Source organism: Tachyglossus aculeatus, chromosome 22 (assembly GCF_015852505.1).
Source record: "Tachyglossus aculeatus isolate mTacAcu1 chromosome 22, mTacAcu1.pri, whole genome shotgun sequence".
In the NCBI taxonomy this organism is placed as follows: Eukaryota; Metazoa; Chordata; class Mammalia; order Monotremata; family Tachyglossidae; genus Tachyglossus; species Tachyglossus aculeatus.
The window spans coordinates 52,558,411-52,581,201 of NC_052087.1; the positions used below are offsets into that span (position 1 = coordinate 52,558,411).

Sequence of the window (22,791 nt, forward strand, 5' to 3'; positions counted from 1 at the left end):
TCCTCATCTGTAAAAGGGGGATTAAGACTGGGAGCCCCACCTGAGACAACCTGATCACCTGATCACCCAGCGCTTAGAACAGTGCTTTGCGCATAGCAAGTGCTTAACAAATGCTATTATTATTATTATTATTATTATTATTAAGGAGATCCTGGCTCCTTACCGCTCAACTTCTGTCCCCAGCCCATTCCCAGTCAGGTTCCCCAGCCCCTGCACCCTCTGTTCCTTTTCTTTTTTTTAAATATGGAATTTGTTCATCAATCAATCATATTTATGGAGCGCTCAGCCCGGGACTGGAAGTCGGAAAGTCATGGGTTCGTTCGTTCATTCATTCATTCATTCATTCATTCAATCATATTTATTGAGCCCTTACTGTGTGTAGAGCACCGGACTAAGCGCTTGGAAAGTACAATTTGGCAACAGAAACAATGCCTACCCAACAACGGGCTCACTGCTGTGTGACCTTGGGCAAGTCACTTCACTTCTCTGGGCCTCGGTTCCCTCAATCTGTAAAATGGGGATGGAGACCGTGAGCCCCACGTGGGACAGGGACGGTGGCCAACCCAATTTGCTTGTAGCCACTCCCAGTGCCCGGGAACACAGTAAGCACTTAAATACCACAGTTTTTATTATTACTGTGTGCAGAACACTGTACTAAGCGATTGGGAGAGTAAAATAGATCAGACACATCCGCATAAGGAGGTTACTGGCTGGGGGGGCGAGGCAGACAGCTTTTACCACCCACCCCCAGAGAAAAAGCCCGAGCCGATACCAGCTCCAATGCCCCCTACCACCTGAGTTCCAGCCCTTGCCCACTCCCCCTAAATTCCCCAGCCCCTGCCTCTTCTTTTTTTAAAAAAAATATGGTATTATTATTATTAATAATAATAATGGCATTTATTAAGCGCTTACTATGTGCAAAGCACTGTTCTAAGAGCTGGGGAGGTTACAAGGTGATCAGGTTGTCCCATGGTGGGGCTCACAGTCTTAATCCCCATTTTACAGTTGAGGTAGCTGAGGCACAGAGAAGCGAAGTGACTTGCCCAAAGTCACACAGCTGACAATTGGCGGAGCCGGGGTTTGAACCCATGACCTCTGACTCCAAAGCCCGGGCTCTTTCCACTGAGCCATGCTGCTTCTCTTAAGCGCTTTTATTAAGCGCTTAAGTGCTTCTATTAAGTGCTTACTATGTGTCAATGATGATGATGGGTAGGGACTGTCTATATGTTGCCAACTTGTACTTCCCAAGCGCTTAGTACAGGGCTCTGCACACAGTAAGTGCTCAATAAATACGATTGAATGAATGAATGATGGTAATGATTATGGTATTTGTTAAGCGCTTACTACGTGCCAGGCACTGGACTAGGTACAACCTGATTACCTTGTATCCCCCTGTGCTTAGAACAGTGCCTGGCACGTAGTAAGCGCTTAACAAATACTATCATTATTATTGTTATTATTATTACAAGATCGTCAGGTTGGACTCAGTCCCTGTCCCACATGGGGCTCGCAGTCTCCATCCCCATTTTTCAGATGAGGTCACTGAGGCACAGAGAAATGAGGTGACTTGCCCAAGGTTACACAGCAGACTAGGGGCGGAGCTGGGATTAGAACCCATGACCTGGTGACTCCCAGGCTCGGGCTCTAGCCATTAGGCCACACTGCTTCTGTCCTAATTGCGGGGGTAGATACTAAGTAAGTGCTTAGTACAGTGCTCTGCACACAGTAAGCGCTCAATAAATACGATTGAATGAATACAAGTTGTTAAGGTTGGATACAGTCCCTGTACCACACGGGGGAAGGAGAACAGGTATTGAATCCCCATTTTACAGTTGAGGAAAATGAGGCCCAGAGAATGATGATGCTGATGATGATGGTATTTGTTAAGCGCTTACTATGTGCAAAGCACTGTTCTAAGCACTGGGGAGGTTACAAGGTGATCAGGTTGTCCCATGGGGGGCTCACAGTCTAAATCCCCATTTTGCAGATGAGGTAGCTGAGGCCCAGAGAAGCGAAGTGACTTGCCCAAAGTCACACAGGTGACAGTTGGCGGAGCCGGGATTTGAACCCATGACCTCGGACCCCAAAGCCCGGGCTCTTTCCACTGAGCCACGCTGAGAAGTGAAGTGACTCTCCCAAGGTCACGCAGAGGGCAGGCGGCAGAGCCAGGTTTAGAACCCGGGTCTTCTGGCTGCCGGGCCTGTGCTTCCCTTTCCCGCCCCCAACCCCTCCCGTCTCTGACTCAGTTTCCCCCAGTGCTCCGCTACCTCAATCGATCAGTTGTATTTATTAGGCACTTACAGTGCGCAGAGAACCTTAGTAAGCTCTTGGGAGAGTACAATAAAATAGGAGCAGTATGGTGTAGTGGATAGAGCATGGATCTGGGAGTAAGAAGGCCACGAGTTCTAATTCCGGCTCTGCCCCTTGTCTGCTGTGTGTGTGACCTTGGACAAGTCACTTCACTTCTCTGGGCCTTCGTGACCTCATTTGTAAACGGGGATTGAGGCCATGAGCCCCACATGGGACAGGGACAGTGTCCAGCTTGATTTTTTTCTATAATAATAATAATAATAATGATGGCATTTATTAATCAATCAATCAATCGTATTTATTGAGCACTTACTGTGTGCAGAGCACTGTACTAAGCGCTTGGGAAGTACAAATTGGCAACACATAGAGACAGTCCCTACCCAACAGTGGGCTCACAGTCTAAAAGAGCATTTACTATGTGCAAAGCACTGTTCTATGTGCTGGGGATCAGGTTGTCCCACGTGGGTGGGGGGGGGCTCACAGCCTTCATCCCTATTTTCCAGATGAGGTAACTGAGGCACAGAGAAGTGAAATGATTTGCCCAAAGTCACACAGCTGACAATCAGCGGAGCCGGGATTTGAACCCCTGACCCCTGAGTCCGTGCTCTTTCCACGGCTTTGGAGTCAGAGGTCATGGGTTCAAATCCCAGCTCCGCCACTTGTCTGCTGGGTGAACTTGGGCAAGTCCCACCACTTCTCTGTGCCTCTGTGACCTCCGCGGTCAGATGGGGAAGCAGCGTGGCTCAGTGGGAAAAGCATTGGCTTTGGAGTCAGAGGTCATGGGTTCAAATCCCAGCTCCATCAGTTGTGTGACTTTGGGCAAGTCACTTCACGTCTCTGGGCCTCAGTTGCCTCATCTGTAAAATGGGGATTAAGACTGTGAGCCCCCCGTGGGACAACCTGATCACCGTGTAACCTCCCCAGAGCTTAGAACAGGGCTTGCACATAGTAAGCGCTTAATAAATGTTGGGTAGGGACCGTCTCTATATGTTGCCAACCTGTACTTCCCAAGCGCTTAGTACAGTGCTCTGCACACAGTAAGCGCTCAATAAATACGATTGAATGAATGAATGAATGATAAATGCCATTATTATTATCATTATTATTATGGGGAAGAAGACTGTGAGCTCCTCGTGGGACAGGGACTGTGTCCAGCCTGATTAACTCATATCTACCCCAGCGCTTACAACCGTGCTTGGCACCTAGGAAGCGCTTAATAAGTACCACCAGGCTCTGTAAAGAGCGTGGCCTTGGGAGTCAGAGGTCATGGGTTCGAATCCCCGCTCAGCCACTTAGCTGCGTGACCTTGAGCAAGCCACTTCTCTGAGCCTCAGTTCCCTCATCTGTAAAATGGGGATTAAGACCGTGAGCCCCCCGTGGGACAACCTGATCACCTTGTATCCTCCCCAGCACTTAGAACAGTACTTTGCACATAGTAAGCGCTTAATAAATGCTATTATTATTATTGTTATGGGGATGAAGACTGTGAGCCCCTCGTGGGACAGGGACTGTGTCCGGCCTGATTAACCCAGCACTTACGACTGCGCTTGGAAGCGCTTAATAAGTACCACCATTCTTGATATTAACAAGTCCAAGTATTCTTAAATACCATCACCATTATTATTATTACATGAGAAGCAGCGTGGCTCAGTGGAAAGAGCGCGGGCTTTGGAGTCAGAGGTCATGGGTTCAAATCCCGGCTCCGCCAACCGTCAGCCGTGCGGCTTTGGGCGAGTCACTTCACTTCTCCGTGCCTCAGCTACCTCATCTGGAAAATGGGGATTAAAAATCGATCAGTCCATCAATCAATCGTATTTATTGAGCGCTCACTGTGTGCAGAGCACTGGACTAAGTGCTTGGGAAGTACAAGTTGGCAACATATAGAGACAACCTGATCACCTTGTACAGTGCACATAGTAAGTACTTCGCAAATCATCATCAATCGTATTTATTGAGTGCTTACTATCAATCAATCAATCAATCAATCGTATTTATTGAGCGCTTACTGTGTGCAGAGCACTGGACAAAGTGCTTGGGAAGTACAAGTTGGCAACATAGAAAGACAACCTGATCACCTTGTACAGTGCACATAGTAAGTGCTTCACAAATCATCATCAATCGTATTTATTGAGCGCTTACTATCAATCAATCAATCAATCAATCGTATTTATTGAGCACTTACTATGTGCAGAGCACTGTACTAAGCGCTTGGGAAGTACAAATTGGCAACACATAGAGACTTACTATGTGCAGAGCACTGTACTAAGTGCTTGGGAAGTACAAATTGGCAACATAGAGACAGTCCCTACCCAACAGTGGGCTCACAGTCTAAAAATGGTATTCACAAATACCATTATTATTATTATTATTATTATTACACGTGCCTCCCGGGCTCCGTGCCGGAACTGGGGGTGCCATGCCCAACTTCCAGTGCTGTGGATCGGTCCCAGCCTCGGTGCCCGCTTCTCTCTCCTCCCCTCATGCCAGGATCTACACCCTGCTGAGGATCGTCAACGTGGAGAAGCGGAGGGACACGGCCAGGGGCAACCGCTACCTGATGGAGCTGGAACTGCTGGAGCGCGGACGGCGGAAAGTGCGGCTCTCGGAATACGTCTACCTGCTCCTGCCCCACAGCCGGGGGTCCGACAGCGCCGAGGATTCGCCCACCGGCCCCGCGCCCACCCTCTCGCCCAGGCCCAGCCCCGACGGCAAGGCCGTCCTGTGCCGGCCCCTGAGGCTCGGCTGGCGTCAGGACGTCATGGTGCATTTCGTGGTGCCGGGTGAGTGCCAGTCGGTCGTAATAATAATAATAATGGCATTTATTAAAGCGCTTACTATGTGCAAAGCGCCGTTCTGAGAGCTGGGGAGGTTACAAGGTCATCAGGCTGTCCCAAGTGGGCTCACAGTCTCCATCCCCATCTTCCAGACGCGGTCACGGAGGCCCAGAGAAGTGAAGTGACTTTTTTTTTTTTAATGGCATTTATTAAGCGCTTACTATGTGCAGAGCACTGGGGAAGTTACAAGGTGATCAGGTTGTCCCACAGGGGGCTCCCAAGCTTAATCCCCATTTTACAGATGAGGTAACTGAGGCCCAGAGAAGTGAAGTGACTGGCCCAAAGTCACACAGCTGACAAGTGGCGGAGCCGGGATTTGAACCCGTGACCTCTGACTCCAAAGCCCGGGCTCTTTCCACTGAGCCACGCTGCTTCTCCTTGCCCGAAGTCACACAGCCGACAAGCGGCGGAGCCGGGATTTGAACCCGTGACCTCTGACTCCACAGCCCGGGCCCTTTCCATTGAGCCACGCTGCTTCTCTCAAACTCTTAGTCCAGTGCTCTGCACACAGCAAGCGCTCAATGAATACAATTGAGTGAATTTATTGAGTGCTTACTGTGCTTTTAGGAGAGGACAGTGGAATAAGAAGCAGTGTGGCTCAGTGGCAAGAGCCAGCGTTTGTAGTCAGAAGTCATGGGTTCAAATTCCGCTCTACCACTTGTCAGCTGCGTGACTTTGGGCAAGTCACTTAACCTTTCCGTGCCTCAGTCACCTCATCTGTAAAATGGGGATTAAGACTGTGAGCCCCACGTGGGACAACCCGATGACCTTGTAACCTCCCCAGCGCTTAGAATGGTGCTTTGCACATGGTAAGCACTTAATAAATGCCATCATTATTGAGCAGCAGCGTGGCTCAATGGAAAGAGCCCGGGCTTGGGAGTCAAAGGTCAGGGGTTCAAATCCCAGCTCCGCCACTTGTCAGCTGTGTGACTTTGGGCAAGTCACTCTACTTTTCTGTGCCTCAGTTCCCTAATCTGTAAAATGGGATTAAGACTGTGAATCCCACATGGGACAACCTTATCTCATCACCTTGTATCCTTCCCAGCACTTACAACAGTGCTTTGCACATAGTAAGCGCTTTAACAAATGCCATCATAATCAATAAGAAGAAGAAGAAGAATCATGGTACTGGCAAAACGCTCACTGGGTGCCAAGCAATGTTCGGGTACGGGTTGGTACAAGTAATTCAGGTTGGACACAGTCCCTGTCCCAGAGGAGTTAAGTGACTTGCCCCCTGTAGACAGTAAACTCGTTGTGGGCAGGGACTGTGTCTGCTTATTGTTATATTGGGCTCTCCCAAGCGCCCTGCACACAGTAAGAGATTTTGACACCTGTCTCCATGTTTTGTTTTGTTGTCTTGTCTCCCCTTTCTAGACTGTGAGCCCGTTGGTGGGTAGGGACCTTCTCTAGATATTGCCGACTTGTCCTTCCCAAGCGCTTAGTCCAGTGCTCTGCACCGAGGAAGCGCTCAAGAAATACAAATGAATGAATGAATGAATGAATGAATTCCCAGACTGAGCCCCTTCCTTCCTCTCCCCCTCGTCCCCCTCTCCATCCCCTCCATATTACCTCCTTCCCTTCCCCACAGCACCTGTATATATGTATATATGTTTGTACAGATTTATTACTCTATTTATTTTACTTGTACCTATCTATTCTATTTATTTTATTTTGTTAGTATGTTTGGTTTTGTTCTCTGTCTCCCCCTTTTAGACTGTGAGTCCACTGTTGGGTAGGGACTGTCTCTATATGTTGCCAACTTGTACTTCCCAAGCGCTTAGTACAGTGCTCTGCACACAGTAAGCGCTCAGTAAATACGATTGATGATGATGATGAAGAAATACAAGTGAATGAATGAATGAATGAATGAATGAATTCCCAGACGGAGCCCCTTCCTTCCTCTCCCCCTCGTCTCCCTCTCCTCGTCTCCCTCTCCATCCCTCCCATCTTACCTCCTTCCATTCCCCACAGCACCTGTATATATGGATATACGTTTGTACGGATTTATTACTCTATTTATTTATTTATTTATTTATTTTACTTGTACACATCTATTCTATTTATTTTATTTGGTTAGTATGTTTGGTTTTGTTCTGTCTCCCCCTTCTAGACTGTGAGCCCACTGTTGGGTAGGGACTGTCTCTAGATGTTGCCAACTTGGACTTCCCAAGCGCTTAGTCCAGTGCTCTGCACACAGTAAGCGCTCAATAAATACGATTGATTGATTGATTGATTGATTGAATGAATGAATGAATGAATGAATGAATGAATGACTCCTTCCACCGCAAAGCCTGTCCCCTACCTGGCCACTAGGTGTCACCCCCTCCCTAGGGCGTGGAAAGAAGGAAAATGAGAGATTCTAGACTGTCAGCTCCTTGTGGGCAGGGATTGTCTCTCTTTATTGCTTTATTGAACTTTCCCAAGCGCTTAGCACAGTGCTCTGCACACAGTAAACGCTCAATAAATACAACTGACGGCATTGAATAATCATAATAATGATAATGGTATTTGTTAAGCGCTCACTACGTGCCAAGCTCTGTTCTAAGCGCTGGGGGAGATGCAGAGTAATCAGGTTGTCCCACGTGGGGCTCACAGTCTTCATCCCCATTTGACAGATGAGGGAGCTGAGGCACAGAGAATAATAATAATGATGGTATTTGTTAAGCGCTTACTATGTGCCAAGCTCTGTTCTAAGCACTGGGGGAGATACAAGGTAATCAGGTTGTCCCACGTGCGGCTCATAGTCTTCATCCCCATTTGACAGATGAGGTAGCTGAGGCACAGAGAAGAAGAATAATGATGGTATTTGTTAAGCGCTTACTGTGTGCAAAGCACTGTTCTTAGGGCTAGGGTAGATACAAGGCAATCAGGTTGTCCCACGTGCGGCTCACAGTCTTCATCCCCATTTGACAGATGAGAGAGCTGAGGCACAGAGAAGAATAATAATGATGGTATTTGTTAAGCGCTTACTATGTACCGAGCACTGTTCTAAGCACTGGGGGAGATACAAGGTAATCAGGTTGTCCCATGTGGGGCTCACAGTCTTCATCCCCATTTGACAGATGAGGGAACTGAGGCACAGAAAATAATAATAATTATAATTATGGTATTTGTTAAGCGCCTACTATGTGCCGAGCACTGTTCTAAGCGCTGGGGGAGACACAAGGTAATCAGGTTGTCCCACGTGCAGCTCATAGTCTTCATCCCCATTTGACAGATGAGGGAACTGAGGCACAGGGAATAATAATAATTATTATGGTATTTGTTAAGCATCTACTATGTGGCGAGCACTGTTCTAAGCGCTGGGGGAGATACAAGGTAATCAGGTTGTCCCACGTGGGGCTCACAGTCTTCATCCCCATTTGACAGATGAGGGAACTGAGGCACAGAGAATAATAATAATTATTATTATGGTATTTGTTAAGTGCATACTATGTGCCGAGCACCGTTCTAAGCACTGGGGGAGACAAAAGGTAATCAGGTGGTCCCACATGTGGCTCACAGTCTTCATCCCCGTTTGACATATGAGGTAACTGGGGCACAGAGAATAATAATTATTATTATTATGGTATTTGTTAAGCGCCTACTATGTGCCAAGCACTGTTCTAAGCACTGGGGGAGATACAAGGTAATCAGGTTGTCCCATGTGTGGCTCACAATCTTCATCCCCATTTGACAGATGAGGAAACGGAGGCCCAGAGAAGTTAAGTGGCTTGCCCAAAGTCACACAGCAAACAAGTGGCAGAGCCGGGATTAGAACCCACATCCTCTGACTCCCAAGCCCGGGCTCTGTGGATGAGTGAATGAAAGGGGTGGTATTGGGGGGGGCTCCAGAACTCAGGCAGCCGGCCAAAAGAAATCGGCCAGAGAGTACCGACACAGTTTGGTCTGCCTCAGGAGGCTGCTGGGAACCCTGAGAATCCATAATAATAATAATAATAATAATAATAATGGTATTTGTTATGCTCTTACTATGTGCCAAACACTGTTCTAAGCACTGGGAAAGATATATGATCATCATATTGGACACAGTCCATGTCCCATGTGGGGCTCCCAGTTCTAATCCCCATTTTCCAGATGAGGGAACTGAGGCCCAGAGAAGTGAAGTGACTTGCCCAGAGTCACACAGCAGGCAAGTGGCAGAGCCGGGATTAGAACCCACGACCTCTGGCTCCCAAGCCTGTGCTCTTGCTGCTTGACCATGCTGCTTCCCATTCATTCATTCGTTCATTCAGTCGTATTTATTGAGCACTTACTGTGTGCGAAGCACTGTACGAAGCGCTTGGGAGAGCACAACAGAACAATGAACGGACACATTCCCTGCCCACAGCTAGTTTACAGTCTAGAGGGGGAGACGGACATTGATATAAATAAATAAAATGACAGATAGGGACATAAGTGCTTTGGGCCTGGGAGGGTGGAATGAATTAAGGGAGCAGGTCAGGGGGACACAGAAGAAAGTGGGAGATGATGATGATGATGGTATTAATCGATCAATCGTATTTATTGAGCGCTTACTGTGTGCAGGGCACTGTACTAAGCGCATGGGAAGTACAAGTTGACAACATATAGGGACAGTCCCTACCCAACAGTGGGCTCACAGTCTAAAAGGGGTAGACAGAGAACAAAACCAAACATACTAACCAAATAAAGTAAATAGAATAGATATGTACAAGTAAAATAAATAAATAGAGTAATAAATATGTACAAACATATATACATGTATACAGGTGCTGTGGGGAAGGGAAGGAGGTAAGGCGGGGGGATGGAGAGGGGGAGGAGGGGGAGAGGAAGGAAGGGGCTCAGTCTGAAGCGCTTACTGTGCAGCGTGGCTCAGTGAAAAGAGCCCGGGCTTTGGAGTCCGAGGTCATGGGTTCGAATCCCGACCCCACCACATGACGGCTGTGTGACCTTGGGCAAGTCACTTAACTTCTCTGAGCCTCGGTTACCTCATCTGTCAAATGGGGATTGATTGTGAGCCCCACGTGGGGCAACTTGATCACCTTGTATCCCCCCCCCAGCGCTTAGAACAGTGCTCTTGCACATAGTAAGCGCTTAACAAATGCCATTATTATTATTACTATGTGCCAAGCACTGTTCTAAGCGCTGGGGAAACGGGGGGGGGCTTAGTCAGGGAGGGCCTCTGGGAGGAAATGGGCCTTCATTCATTCATTCAGTCTTATTAATTGAGCGCTTGCTGTGTCTTACGGTCCTCCTCACCCACCCCCACAGTGAAGAACCAGGCCCGCTGGGTGCAGCAGTTCATCTCCGACATGGCCGAGCTGTTCGCCCACACGGGAGACCCCCACTTCAGCGTGGTCCTGGTGGACTTCGACAGCGACGACATGGACGTGGAGCAGGCCCTGAGGGACGCCCGCCTGCCCCGGTACCCACCCGCTCCCTCTTCTCCCTTCCCCAACTCCGGGTGAGGGCAGGGGGGAACCACAGAATAATAATAATAATAATGGTGGTGGTATTTGGTAAGCGCTTACTATGTGTCAGACACCGTCCTGAACGCTGGGGAAGATACCAGGTAGGTTGGACACAGTCCCTGTCCCACATGGGGCTCACGCTCTTAATCCCCATTTTACAGATGAGGGAACTGAGACCCAGAGAAGTGAAATAATAATGATAATAGTAATAATGGCATTTATTAAATGCTTACTATAATAATAATAATAATAATGACATTTATTAACCGCTTACTATGTGCAAAGCACTGTTCTAATAATAATAATAATGATGATGATGGTATTTGTTAAGCGCTTACTATGTGCAAAGCACTGTTCTAAGCGCTGGGGAGGTTACAAGGTGATCAGGTTGTCCCACAGGGGGCTCACAGTTTTAATCCCCATTTTACAGATGAGGTAACTGAGGCCCGGAGAAGTTAAGTGACTTGCCCAAAGTCACACAGCTGACAGTTGGTGGAGCCGGGATTTGAACCCATGACCTCTGACTCCAAAGCCCGGGCTCTTTCCACTGAGCCACGCTGCTTCTCTAAGGGAACTGGGGGAACTAAGACCCAGAGAAGTGAAGTGACTTTCCCAAAGTCACACAGCTGACAAGTGTGAGCCCACTGTTGGGTAGGGACCGTCTCTATATGTTGCCAACTTGTACTTCCCAAGCGCTTAGTACAGTGCTCTGCACACAGTAAGCGCTCAATAAATATGACTGAATGAATGAATGAAAGTGGCGGAGTCGGGATTTGAGCCCATGACCTCCGACTCCAAAGCCCGGGCGCTTTCCACTGAGCCACGCTGCTTCTCAAATGACTTGCCCAGGGTCACACAGCTGACTGACACGGGGTGGAGGCAGGATTAGAACCCGGGTCCTTCTGACTCCGGGGCCCGGGCTCTATCCACTAGACCAAGCTGCTTCCATTCATGCCCCTGCCTCTGGCCAGCAGCGTGGCTTGATGGAAAGAGCGCGGGGCTGGGAATCGGGGGACCTGGGTTCTAATCTCAGCTCCGCCACTTGTCTGCTGGGTGACTTTGGACAACTCATCTAACTTCTCTGTGCCTCAGTTTCCTCCTCTGTAAAACAGGCACTTAATACCTGTTCTCCTTCCCCACTACCCTTAGACTGCAAGCCCCATGCGGGACAGAGACTGTCTCTGATCTACTAGTTGGGCTGTGTCCAACTTAATTTGCTTGCGCCCACCCCAGTGCTTTAAACAGTGCTTGGCACATATTAAGCGCTTAACAAATACCACAATAATTATTAGTGTTATTTAGTATTTACCCCAGCTCTTTACCCATGGTGAAGTGCTTAACAAATACTACAATAATTATTAGTAATAATAATAATGATGGTATTTGTTGCCAACTTGTACTTCCCAAGTGCTTAGTACAGTGCTCTGCACACAGTAAGCGCTCAATAAATACGATTGATTGATTGATTGATTTGTTAAGCACTTACTATGGTGCCAGTATTTACCCCAGCTCTTTACCCATGGTAAAGTGCTTAACAAATACCACAATAATTATTAGTAATAATAATAATGATGGTATTTGTTAGGTGTTTACTACGGTGCCAGTATTTACCCCAGCTCTTTACCCATGGTAAAGTGCTTAACAAATACCACAATAATTATTAGTAATAATAATAATGATGGTATTTGTTAGGTGTTTACTATGGTGCCAGTATTTACCCCAGCTCTTTACCCATGGTAAAGTGCTTAACAAATACCACAATAATTATTAGTAATAATAATAATGATGGTATTTGTTAAGCGCTTACTATGGTGCCAGTATTTACCCCAGCTCTTTACCCCTGGTAAAATGCTTAACAAATACCACAATAATTATTAGTAATAATAATAATGATGGTATTTGTTAAGCGCTTACTAGGGTGCCAGTATTTACCCCAGCTCTTTACCCATGGTAAAGTGCTTAACAAATACCACAATAATTATTAGTAATAATAATAATGATGGTATTTGTTAGGTGTTTACTACGGTGCCAGTATTTACCCCAGCTCTTTACCCATGGTAAAGTGCTTAACAAATACCACAATAATTATTAGTAATAATAATAATGATGGTATCTGTTAAGCGCTTACTGTGGTGCCAGTATTTACCCCAGCTCTTTACCCACGGTAAAGTGCTTAACAAATACCACAATAATTATTAGTAATAATAATAATGATGGTATTTGTTAAGCGCTTACTATGGTGCCAGTATTTACCCCAGCTCTTTACCCATGGTAAAGTGCTTAACAAATACCACAATAATTATTAGTAATAATAATAATGATGGTATTTGTTAAGCGCTTACTATGGTGCCAGTATTTACCCCAGCTCTTTACCCATGGTAAAGTGCTTAACAAATACCACAATAATTATTAGTAATAATAATAATGATGGTATTTAAGCGCTTACTATGGTGCCAAGCACTGTTCTAAGCTCTGGGATAGATGCAAGATAATCAGGTTGTCCCACGTGGGGCTCACAGTCTTAGTCCCCATTTTACAGATGAGGGAACTGAGGCCCAGAGAAGTGAAGGGACCTGCCCAAAGTCACACGGCTGACAAGTGGCAGAGCCGGGATTAGAACCCACAACCTCGCCCGGGTTCTTTCCACTAAGCCATGCCGCTTCTCTATTATTTAGTATTTACCCCAGCTGCTTAGTAAGCCTAACAAATTATTATTATCAAGTGCCGTCGAGTCGTTTCCGATTCCTAGCAACGCTCCGGATCTATTTTCTCCGGAATATTCCGTCTTCTGCCCTGATCCGTGAGCTTGCTAATGATTTTTCCGTTACCATTGTTACGGTCTCTGTCCATGTAACCTCCGGCCTGCCCCTTCCACATTTTCCCTGGACTTTTCCTAGCATTCGTGCCTTCTCCAGAGGATTCGTCTTCCTGATGATGGGTCCAAACTATGCTCATCTTACTCGAATCATTTGGCCTTCCGAAGACCCCTTTGGCTTACTTTGCTCCAAAACCCATTTATTTGTTTTTCGGGCCATCCACGTTCTTGGAGAAGCAGCGTGGCTCAGTGGGAAAAGCATGGGCGTGGGAGTCGGCGGTCGTGGGTTCAAATTCCGGCTCCACCAATTGTCAGCTGTGTGACTTTGGGCAAGTCACTTCTCTGGGCCTCAATTACCTCATCTGCAAAATGGGGATTAAGACCGTGAGCCCCCAGTGGGACAACCTGATCACCTTGTAACCTCCCCAGTGCTTAGAACAGTACTTTGCATGTAGTAAGCACTTGATAAAAATGCCATTATTATTCTCTGGGCCTCAGTTCCCTCATCTGTAAAATGGGGATTAAGATTGTGAGCCCCGTGTGCGACAATGTGATCACCATGTATCCCCCCAGCGCTTAGAACAGTGCTTTGCACATAGTAAGCACTTAATAAAAATGCCACTATTATTCTCTGGGCCTCAGTTCCCTCATCTGTAAAATGGGGATTAAGATTGTGAGTCCCATGTGGGACAATGTGATCACCTTTTAACCCCCCCCAGCGCTTAGAACAGTGCTTTGCACATAGTAAGCACTTAATAAAAATGCCATTATTATTCTCTGGGCCTCAGTTCCCTCGTCTGTAAAATGGGGATTAAGATTGTGAGCCCCATGTGGGACAATGTGATCACCATGTATCCCCCCAGCGCTTAGAACAGTGCTTTGCACATAGTAAGCATTTAATAAAAATGCCATTATTATTCTCTGGGCCTCAGTTCCCTCATCTGTAAAATGGGGATTAAGATTGTGAGCCCCGTGTGGGACAATGTGATCACCATGTATCCCCCCCAGCGCTTAGAACAGTGCTTTGCACATAGTAAGCGCTTAACAAATGCCATCATCGTAATAAATCAATCGTATTTACTGAGCACTTACTGTGTGCAAAGCACTGTACTAAGCGCTTGGGAAGTACAAGTTGGCAACATTTAGAGGCGGTCCCTACCCAACAGTGGGCTCACAGTCTAAAAGATGATTATTATCATTATTCTCCAAAGCCTTCTCCAACACCGCATTTCAAAAGAATCGATGCTCTTTCAATCCTGTTCCTTCACCGTCCAGCTTTCGGATCCAAATACCCCAATCTTTTATTATTGAGCACTGCCCCTCAACCCGGCCCTCCAGCCTCATGGGTTCCCCGGGGGGCGGCCCACCCTGGGTTGGGGGGCACTGCCCGGCCGGGACCCCTCGTCCGGGCGTGTCTCCCACTGGCTCTCACCCCTCCGCCACCCCTCAGGTATCAATATCTGAAGCGGACGGGGAACTTTGAGCGTTCGGCCGGGCTGCAGGCGGGGGTGGACTCCATTGAGGTGAGGAGGGGCTGGGGGCTGGACGCCGGGGAGGGGGCGGCAAAAGGGCGGGGGGTCCCAGCTGCCCCCTCTGACCGTGGCGACCCCGGGACAGGACCAGGGCAGCATCGTGTTCCTCTGCGACCTGCACATCCATTTTCCCGCCAACATCCTGGACAGCGTCCGCAAGCACTGCGTGGAGGGCAGGCTGGCCTACGCTCCCATCGTCATGCGCCTCAGCTGTGGGAGCTCGCCCCAGGAGCCCAACGGTAACCCCCCCCTCGCCCTTCCCGGGACCCCCACCCCGCCTCCGTGACCCCACTGATAACCCCTGAGACCCCAGTGGCAACCCATTGTGAAGCCGCGTGGCGTACTGGATCGAGCCCGGGCCTGGGATTCGGAAGGTCATGGGTTCTAATCTAATCTAATCTTCTAGACTGTGAGCCCACTGTTGGGTAGGGACCGTCTCTATATGTTGCCAACTTGGACTTCCCAAGCGCTTAGTACAGTAAGCGCTCAATAAATACGATCGATTGATTGATTCTAATCCCGGCTCTGCCCCTTATCTGTTCTGTGACCTGGGGCAGGTCACTTCACTTCCCTGGGCCTCAGTGATCCCATCTGTCAAATGGGGGTGGAGACTGTGAGCTCCACGTGGGACAGGGACTGTGTCCAAACCGATTTGCTTGTATCCACCCCAGCGCTTAGTACAGTGCCCGGCACATAGTAAGCGCTCAACAGATACCATAATCGTTATTCCTATTATTAATAACCCCCTTCCCCAGGACCCCAATCGTAATCCTGCCTCTGTGATCCCAATGATGACCCCCCCCGGGGCCCCAACAGTAACCCCTGAGACCCCAGAGGTAAATCCCCTGCCAGGATCCCAACAGTAATAATGTCTCTCTCTCTCTCTCACACACACACTCCACCCCCCACCCCAGGTCCTCTCTGATAAGACCCCCTCCGCCTGCCTTCAACGGCAAGCTGCGCCCCCCGATCCCACCCTCAAACTCAAATGCCCCCACTGGCTCAGCTCCCAGCATCCACCCTTGACCATCTCTGCCTCCCCGAGCCCTCTGCAGCCCTCCATGCCACCTGGGGCCGAGGCTGGTCTGAGATGACCCCTCTGTGCCCTCCGGGTCCCAGGCTGGCCCGGACTGACCCCTCTGTGCCCCCCCAAGTCCTAGGCTGGCCCAGGCTGACCCCTCTGTGCCCCCTGGGTCCCGGGCTGGCCTGGACTGACCCCTCTGTGCCCCCTCCCAAGGCCTAGGCTTGCCCAGGCTGACCCCTCTGTGCCCTCTGTGCCCCCGGGGGCCTGGGCTGATCCTTCTGTGCCCTCCAGGTTGCAGGATACCCCAGGCTAACCCCTCTGTGCCCCTTCTCTGCCCACAGGCTACTGGGAGGTGAACGGCTTTGGCCTGTTTGGCATCTACAAGTCCGACTTCGACCGGGTCGGGGGGATGAACACAGAGGAGTTCCGGGACCGCTGGGGTGGGGAGGACTGGGAGCTGCTGGACAGGTACCGTCCGGGAGGGGCTGGGGGGCCGGACCCTGGGGGACCAGGCCCATGGGAGACCCCCGGGTGGGGTTGGCTGTAGGGCCAGGGGAAAACTCTGCCCTGCATGGCTGAGGAAGGGGTCAGTGAGAGACCTTCTTTCCAGGAGGGGCAGTGGGTGAGCCATCCCAGGTGGGGCTGGAGGCGTGGTCAGTGGGAACCCCCTTCACCCCCCACAGGAGTTCATTCATTATCTGATCATATTTATTGAGCGTTTACTGTGTGCAAATCACTGTACTGAGCACTTGGGAGAGTTCAGTACAATCAATCAATCAATCGTATTTATTGAGCGCTTACTGTGTGCAGAGCACTGGACTAAGCGCTTGGGAAGTCCAAGTTGGCAACATCTAGAGACAGTCCCTACCCAACAGTGGGCTCACAGTCTAAAAGGGGGAGACAGAGAACAAAACCAAACATACTAACAAAATAAAATAAATAGAATAGATATGTACAAGTAAAATAAATAAATAAATAAATAGAGTAATAAATATGTACAAACATATGTACATATATACAGGTACAACAATAAACAGACATATTCCCCGCCCACAACGAGCTTACGGCCTTTCAGGATGCACTGTGTCCAATCTGTTTTTACTTATTTATACCGACGCCTGTGTACTTGTACTGATTCCTGCCTCCCTCCACATAGCCCAAACTGTGAGCTCGTTGTGGGCAGGGATTGTCTCCCTTTATGGCTGTAGTGTACTTTGCCAAGCGTTTAGTACAGTGCTCTGCACCCAGTCAGGACTCAGTAAATGCGATTGAATGAGTGAATGGAACTGATTTGTATCCACCCCCGTGCTTAGAACAGTCGTTGGCACATGGTAAGTGCTTAATACATACCATCATTATTATTACTATTATTTCTAATAATATTTCTAATAATTATTTCTAAGCCACTTAGAGAAGGCTCTATTTATTTTATTTTGTTAGTATGTTTGGTTTTGTTCTCTGTCTCCCCCTTTTAGACTGTGAGCCCACCGTTGGGTAGGGACTGTCTCTAGATGTTGCCAACTTGTACTTCCCAAGCGCTTAGTACAGTGCTCCGCACACAGTAAGCGCTCAATAAATACGATTGATGATGATGATGATTCCTAGGCCCTCTTGCCCCATAGCTCTGCCTGCTCCCCGCGGGAGGGACCTGGGGCTTCTGGTGGTCAGGGCAGCCCGGACCCTAAGTCCTCTCCTTTCTGTCCCCCCTGTGTCCCCCTCCCTGTCCCCCCACCCCAATCTTTGGCCCCCTGCCCCGGCAGGGTCTTGCAGAGCGGGCTGGAAGTGGAGCGTCTGCGGCTCAGGAACTTTTACCATTACTACCACTCCAAGCGTGGCATGTGGAACGCCCACAGCAAGAAAACCCCCCGGGACTGATGCCAGGAGACCCCCGGGACCCTCCCCCAGGCCAAGCCCCGCACAGAGGACCCCCTCCCCTACCAGGCTGTCCAGGCTGCGAAGAACTGAAGGGGGTCTCCAGACCTTCCAGCCGGAGGCCACAGTATTTTGTGATTTTTCTTTCTTCTTCAAGGGTCTAGTTTCTTAGAGACGTGGGTCCCCGGGGACGGTGGGGAGGGGGCTGCTAAGGATGGGAGAAGGGTCCCCTTTCCCCCTTCAGACCCAGATTTGCCCACTCCCGCCTTGTTTCCTTGCCCCCCGGCATCACTGCCAAGGAAGGGAGCTCCTAGCTTGGAGACAAACCCACTCCCCAAGGCTCCCCTTGGAAATGGTGCCTCGGGGAAGGGGGTGGAGAATGAAGAGTTGGGGGTCGCCCCCTCACCATGGTGGGGGGGTGTCAGGCACCCCTTCATCTCGGTCCCCCCTTCCCCGGGGGGGAAAGGAGGGAGAAGGAGCGGGAGGAAGGCCCCACACGGTTTCTGAGATAATTTCTGTGAAATTACGCTGTAGAAAGATGTTTTCAGAAGGTTACGTCTGTTTTGTTTTTTATTAAACAATAAAACGAAATGGTTTTTCCTTTGGTTCCGACTCTTGCCGGGTGGCGGTTTGTTCCCGAGAGGAGCTGCGGAGGAGAGGGAGAGCTGGGAACCAAGTTAGGAATAATAACAATCACCGTGGTATTTCGCTTAGTCCAGTGCTCCGCACACAGTAAGCGCTCAATAAATACGATTGATTGATTGTTAAGCGCTTAGGATGGGTCAAGCACTGTGGAAGTTACAAGATCATCTGGTCAGCCCCAGTCCCTGCGCCAGATTGTATGGACTGGTATTGGTTAAGCGCTTACTAGGTGCCAAGCACTGTTCTGAGCCCTGGGGTAGATGCATGGTAATCAGGTTGTCCCACACGGGGCTCACAGTCTTAATCCCCATTTGGCAGATGAGGTAAGTGAGGCACAGAGAATAATAATAATAATAATGGTGGTATTTGTTAAGCGCTTATTATGTGCAAAGCACTGTTCTAAGCACTGGGGAGGTTACAAGGTGATCAGGTTGTCCCACGGGGGGCTCCCAGTTTTAATCCCCATTTTACAGATAATAATAATAATAATAACGTTGGCATTTGTTAAGCGCTTACTATGTGCAGGGCACTGTTCTAAGCGCTGGATGAGGTGGCTGAGGCACAGAGAAGTTAAGTGATTTGCCCAAAGTCACACAGCTGACAGTTGGCGGGGTCGAGATTTGAACCCATGACCTCTGACTCCAAAGCCCGGGCTCTTTCCACTGAGCCACACTGCTTCTAAGACTGTGAGCCCCCCGTGGGACAACCTGACCACCTTGCAACCTCCTCAGCGCTTAGAACAGTGCTTTGCACATAGTAAGCGCTTAAGTGACTTGCCCCAAATCACACAGTTGATAAGTGGCGGAGCCAGGATTAGAACCCACGTCCTCTGACTCCTAAGCCCGTGTTCTTTCCACTAAGCCACACTGCTTCTCTAATAATAATGATGGTATTGGTTAACGTTTACTATGTGCCAAGCACTGTTCTAAGCACTGGGGTAGACACAGGGTTATCAGTTGTCCCACCAGGGGCTCACAGCCTTAATCCCCATTTTCCAGATGAGGTAACTGAGGCACAGAGAAGCTAAGTGACTTGCCCAAAGTCACCCAGCTGACAAGTGGCAGAGCCGGGACTAGAACTCACGTCCTCTGACTCCCAAGCCCGGGTTCTCGCCACTAAGCCACATGTGAGTGGATGCAGTAAAGTGATTAAAGTCTCACAGCAGTCAGAGCTCGGATATATTTTTCATGTTATTCATTAAGCATTTACTATGTGCCCAGCACTGTTCTAAGCACCAGGGTAATAATAATAATGATGGCATTTATTAAGCGCTCACTGTGTGCAAAACACTGTTCTAAGCACTGGGGAGGTTACAAGGTGATCAGGGGGGCTCACAGTCTTAATCCCCGTTTTACAGATGAGAGTAGATTCAAACTAATCAGAATGGGCACAGTTCCTGTCCCATATGGGGCTTACAGTCAAGTAAGGAGGGAGAACAGGTATTGAATCCCCATTTTACAAATGAGGAAACTGAGTCACAGAGAAGTAAAGTGACTTGCCCAAGGTTACGCAGCAAGCAATTGGCAGATCTGGAATTAGAAGTCGGGTCTCCGGACTCCCAGCCTGGGCTGTTTCCACTAGGCCAAGTGGTTTGGTAGATAAATCGGGCATCTAGATGTACCAGAGTTGGATTCATTCATTCAGTCAGTCAGTCGTATTTATTGAGCGCTTACTGTGTGCAGAGCACTGTACTAAGCGCTTGGGAAGTACAAGTTGGCAACATATAGAGATGGTCCCTACCCAACAGCAGGCTCACAGTCTAGAAGATGGATGTCAGTAATCGATCAGTCAGTGGTATTTCATTCATTCAGTCAGTCAGTCGTATTTATTGAGCGCTTACTGTGTGCAGAGCACTGTACTAAGCGCTTGGGAAGTACAAGTCGGCAACATATAGAGACAGTCCCTACCCAACAGCAGGCTACTTACTGCATGCAAAGCACTGTACTTATTGGCAGGGAACATGTCTATCACTCAGAGTGCACTCTCCCAGGCACTTGGTACAGTGCTCTGCACACAGTATTCTGGACCTGGATTCTAATCCCGGCCCCACCACTTCTGTGCTGTGTGACCGTGGGCAAGTCATTTAACTTCTCTGGGCCTTGGTTCCCTCATCTGTAAAATGGGGATTAAGACCGTGAGGCCGATGAGGGGCATGGACTGCATCCAACCTGATTAGCCTGCTTGTATAGAAGCAGTGTGGCTCAGTAGAAAGAGCCTGGGCTTTGGAGTCAGAGGTCATGGGTTCAAATCCCAGCTCCGCCACTTGTCAGCTGTGTGACTGTGGGCAAGTCACTTCACTTCTCTGGGCCTCAGTTACCTCATCGGTAAAATGGGGATTAAGACTGTGAGCCCCCCGTGGGACAACTGGATCACCTCCCCAGCGCTTAGAACAGTGCTTTGCACATAGTAAGCACTTAATAAATGCTATTATTATTATTATCTACCTCCGCGCTTAGAACAGTGCCTGGCACATAGTAAGCACTTAATGAATACCATAAAAAATATAATATGATTCATTGATTGATCAGGGGAAAATACAGAGCGTCCTATCTGGGAAGCAACGTATTTCTGTAGTAATAATAATAATGATGATGATGGTGTTTGTTAAACACTTACTATGTGCCAGGCACTGTACTAAGCGCTGGGGTCAATACCAGCAAATGGGGTTGGACACAGTCCCTGGCCCACGTGGGGCTCACAGTCTCAAGCCTCATTTTACAGATGAGGTAACTGAGGCCCAGAGAAGTAAAGTGACTTAACCAAGGTCACCCAGCGGGCAAGTGGCACTGGTGGGATTAGAACCCATGACCTCCTGACTCCTAGGCCTGGGCTCTATCCACTCTGCTTCTCTGTAGCCAGTGGTGAGTCTGACCTAGGGGTTGGAGCCGGGCTGGAGGAAGCCAAGGGAAAGGGAGAGGCGGGCATGAGAAGCAGCGTGGCTCAGTGGAAAGAGCCCGGGTTTTGGAGTCAGAGGTCATGGGTTCAAATCCCAGCTCTTCTAATTGTCAGCTGTGTGACTTTGGGCAAGTCACTTCACTTCTCTGTGCCTCAGTTACCTCCTCTGCAAAATGGGGATGAAGACTGTGAGCCCCCCGTGGGACAACCTGATCTCCTTGTATCCCCCCCAGCGCTTAGAACAATGCTTTGCACATAGTAAGCGCTTAACAAATACCATTTATTATTATTACTAGGGGGGATCCGATGCGTGATGTGAGTGGACTGTGAGTGGACGTCATTTGAGTAGACTGGAAGTTGGGAACGTGGTTGGGTGAGGAGGAGGAGGGAGGGCATTCCGGGCGGGGGAATGTGGGAGAGATGAGGGCTGAGCACGGTGAGCGGGTCAGTCCTGGGATAGAGAGAAGAGGGTGAGGTGGCAGGGGTGGTGATAGAAGCAGCAGTGTAATAATAGCAATAATTGTGGTATTTAAGTGCTTAATGATGTGCCAGGCACTGTACTAAGCGCTGGGATGGATACAAGAAGCAGCGTGGCTCAGTGGAAAAGAGCCCGGGCTTTGGAGTCAGAGGTCATGGATTCAAATCCCGGCTGTGCCAATTGTCAGCCGTGTGACTTAGGGCAATTCGCTTCACTTCTCTGGGCCTCAGTTCCCTCATCTGTAAAATGGGGATGAAGACTGTGAGCCCCCCGTGGGACAACCTGATCACCTTGTAACCTCCCCAGTGCTTAGAACAGTGCTTTGCACATAGTAAGGGCTTAATAAATGCCATTATCAATGTTATTATTACAAACAGATCGGGCTAGACACGGTCCCAGTCCCAGGTGGGGCTCACGGTCTCAATCCCCATTTTACAGATGAGGGAACTGAGGCTCAGAGAAGTAAAGCGACTTGCCCAAGAGCAGACAGCAGAGAAGTGGTGGAGCCGGGATTGGAACCCATGATCTTCTGACTCCCAGTCTTGAGGTCGATCCATTCTGCCATGCTGCTTCTCTAAGCCTGTGTAGCCTAGTGGCTAGAGCCCGGGCCTGGGATGCAAAAGGACCTTTCATTCATTCAATCATATTTATTGAGCGCTTACTGTGTGCAGAGCACTGTACTAAGCGCTTGGGAAGTACAAGTTGGCAACATATAGAGCCTGGGTTCTAATCGCAGCTCTGTGACTTGTCCGCTGTGTGACCTTGGGTAAGTCGCTTCCCTTCTCTGAGCCTCAGTTTCCTCATCTGGAAAATGAGGATTAAGCCTGTGAGCCCCATGTGGGACAGGGACTGTATCCAACCTGATTTGTTCTGATGATTTTGACACCTGTCTACATGTTTTGTTGTCTGTCTCCCCCTTCTAGACTCTGAGCCCGTTGTTGAGTAGGGGCCGGCTCT

At 49.0% G+C, this 22,791-nt stretch overlaps 1 protein-coding gene across 2 annotated transcripts in view; it reads left to right on the forward strand.

Annotated features, from left to right (window-relative positions):
- The window catches only part of B4GALNT4 (beta-1,4-N-acetyl-galactosaminyltransferase 4), an 81,415-nt gene extending 62,996 nt beyond the window's left edge, over window positions 1-18,419 (forward strand). For both annotated transcript variants that reach the window (XM_038764335.1, XM_038764336.1), the window contains exons 15-20: window positions 4,798-5,090; window positions 10,377-10,530; window positions 14,842-14,914; window positions 15,009-15,162; window positions 16,289-16,415; window positions 17,708-18,419. In XM_038764335.1, the coding sequence (XP_038620263.1) occupies window positions 4,798-5,090; window positions 10,377-10,530; window positions 14,842-14,914; window positions 15,009-15,162; window positions 16,289-16,415; window positions 17,708-17,822 (916 nt within the window). In that variant the 3' untranslated portion in view covers window positions 17,823-18,419. The remainder of the gene's footprint in view (window positions 1-4,797; window positions 5,091-10,376; window positions 10,531-14,841; window positions 14,915-15,008; window positions 15,163-16,288; window positions 16,416-17,707) is intronic.
- Window positions 18,420-22,791: the final 4,372 nt, after the last annotated feature.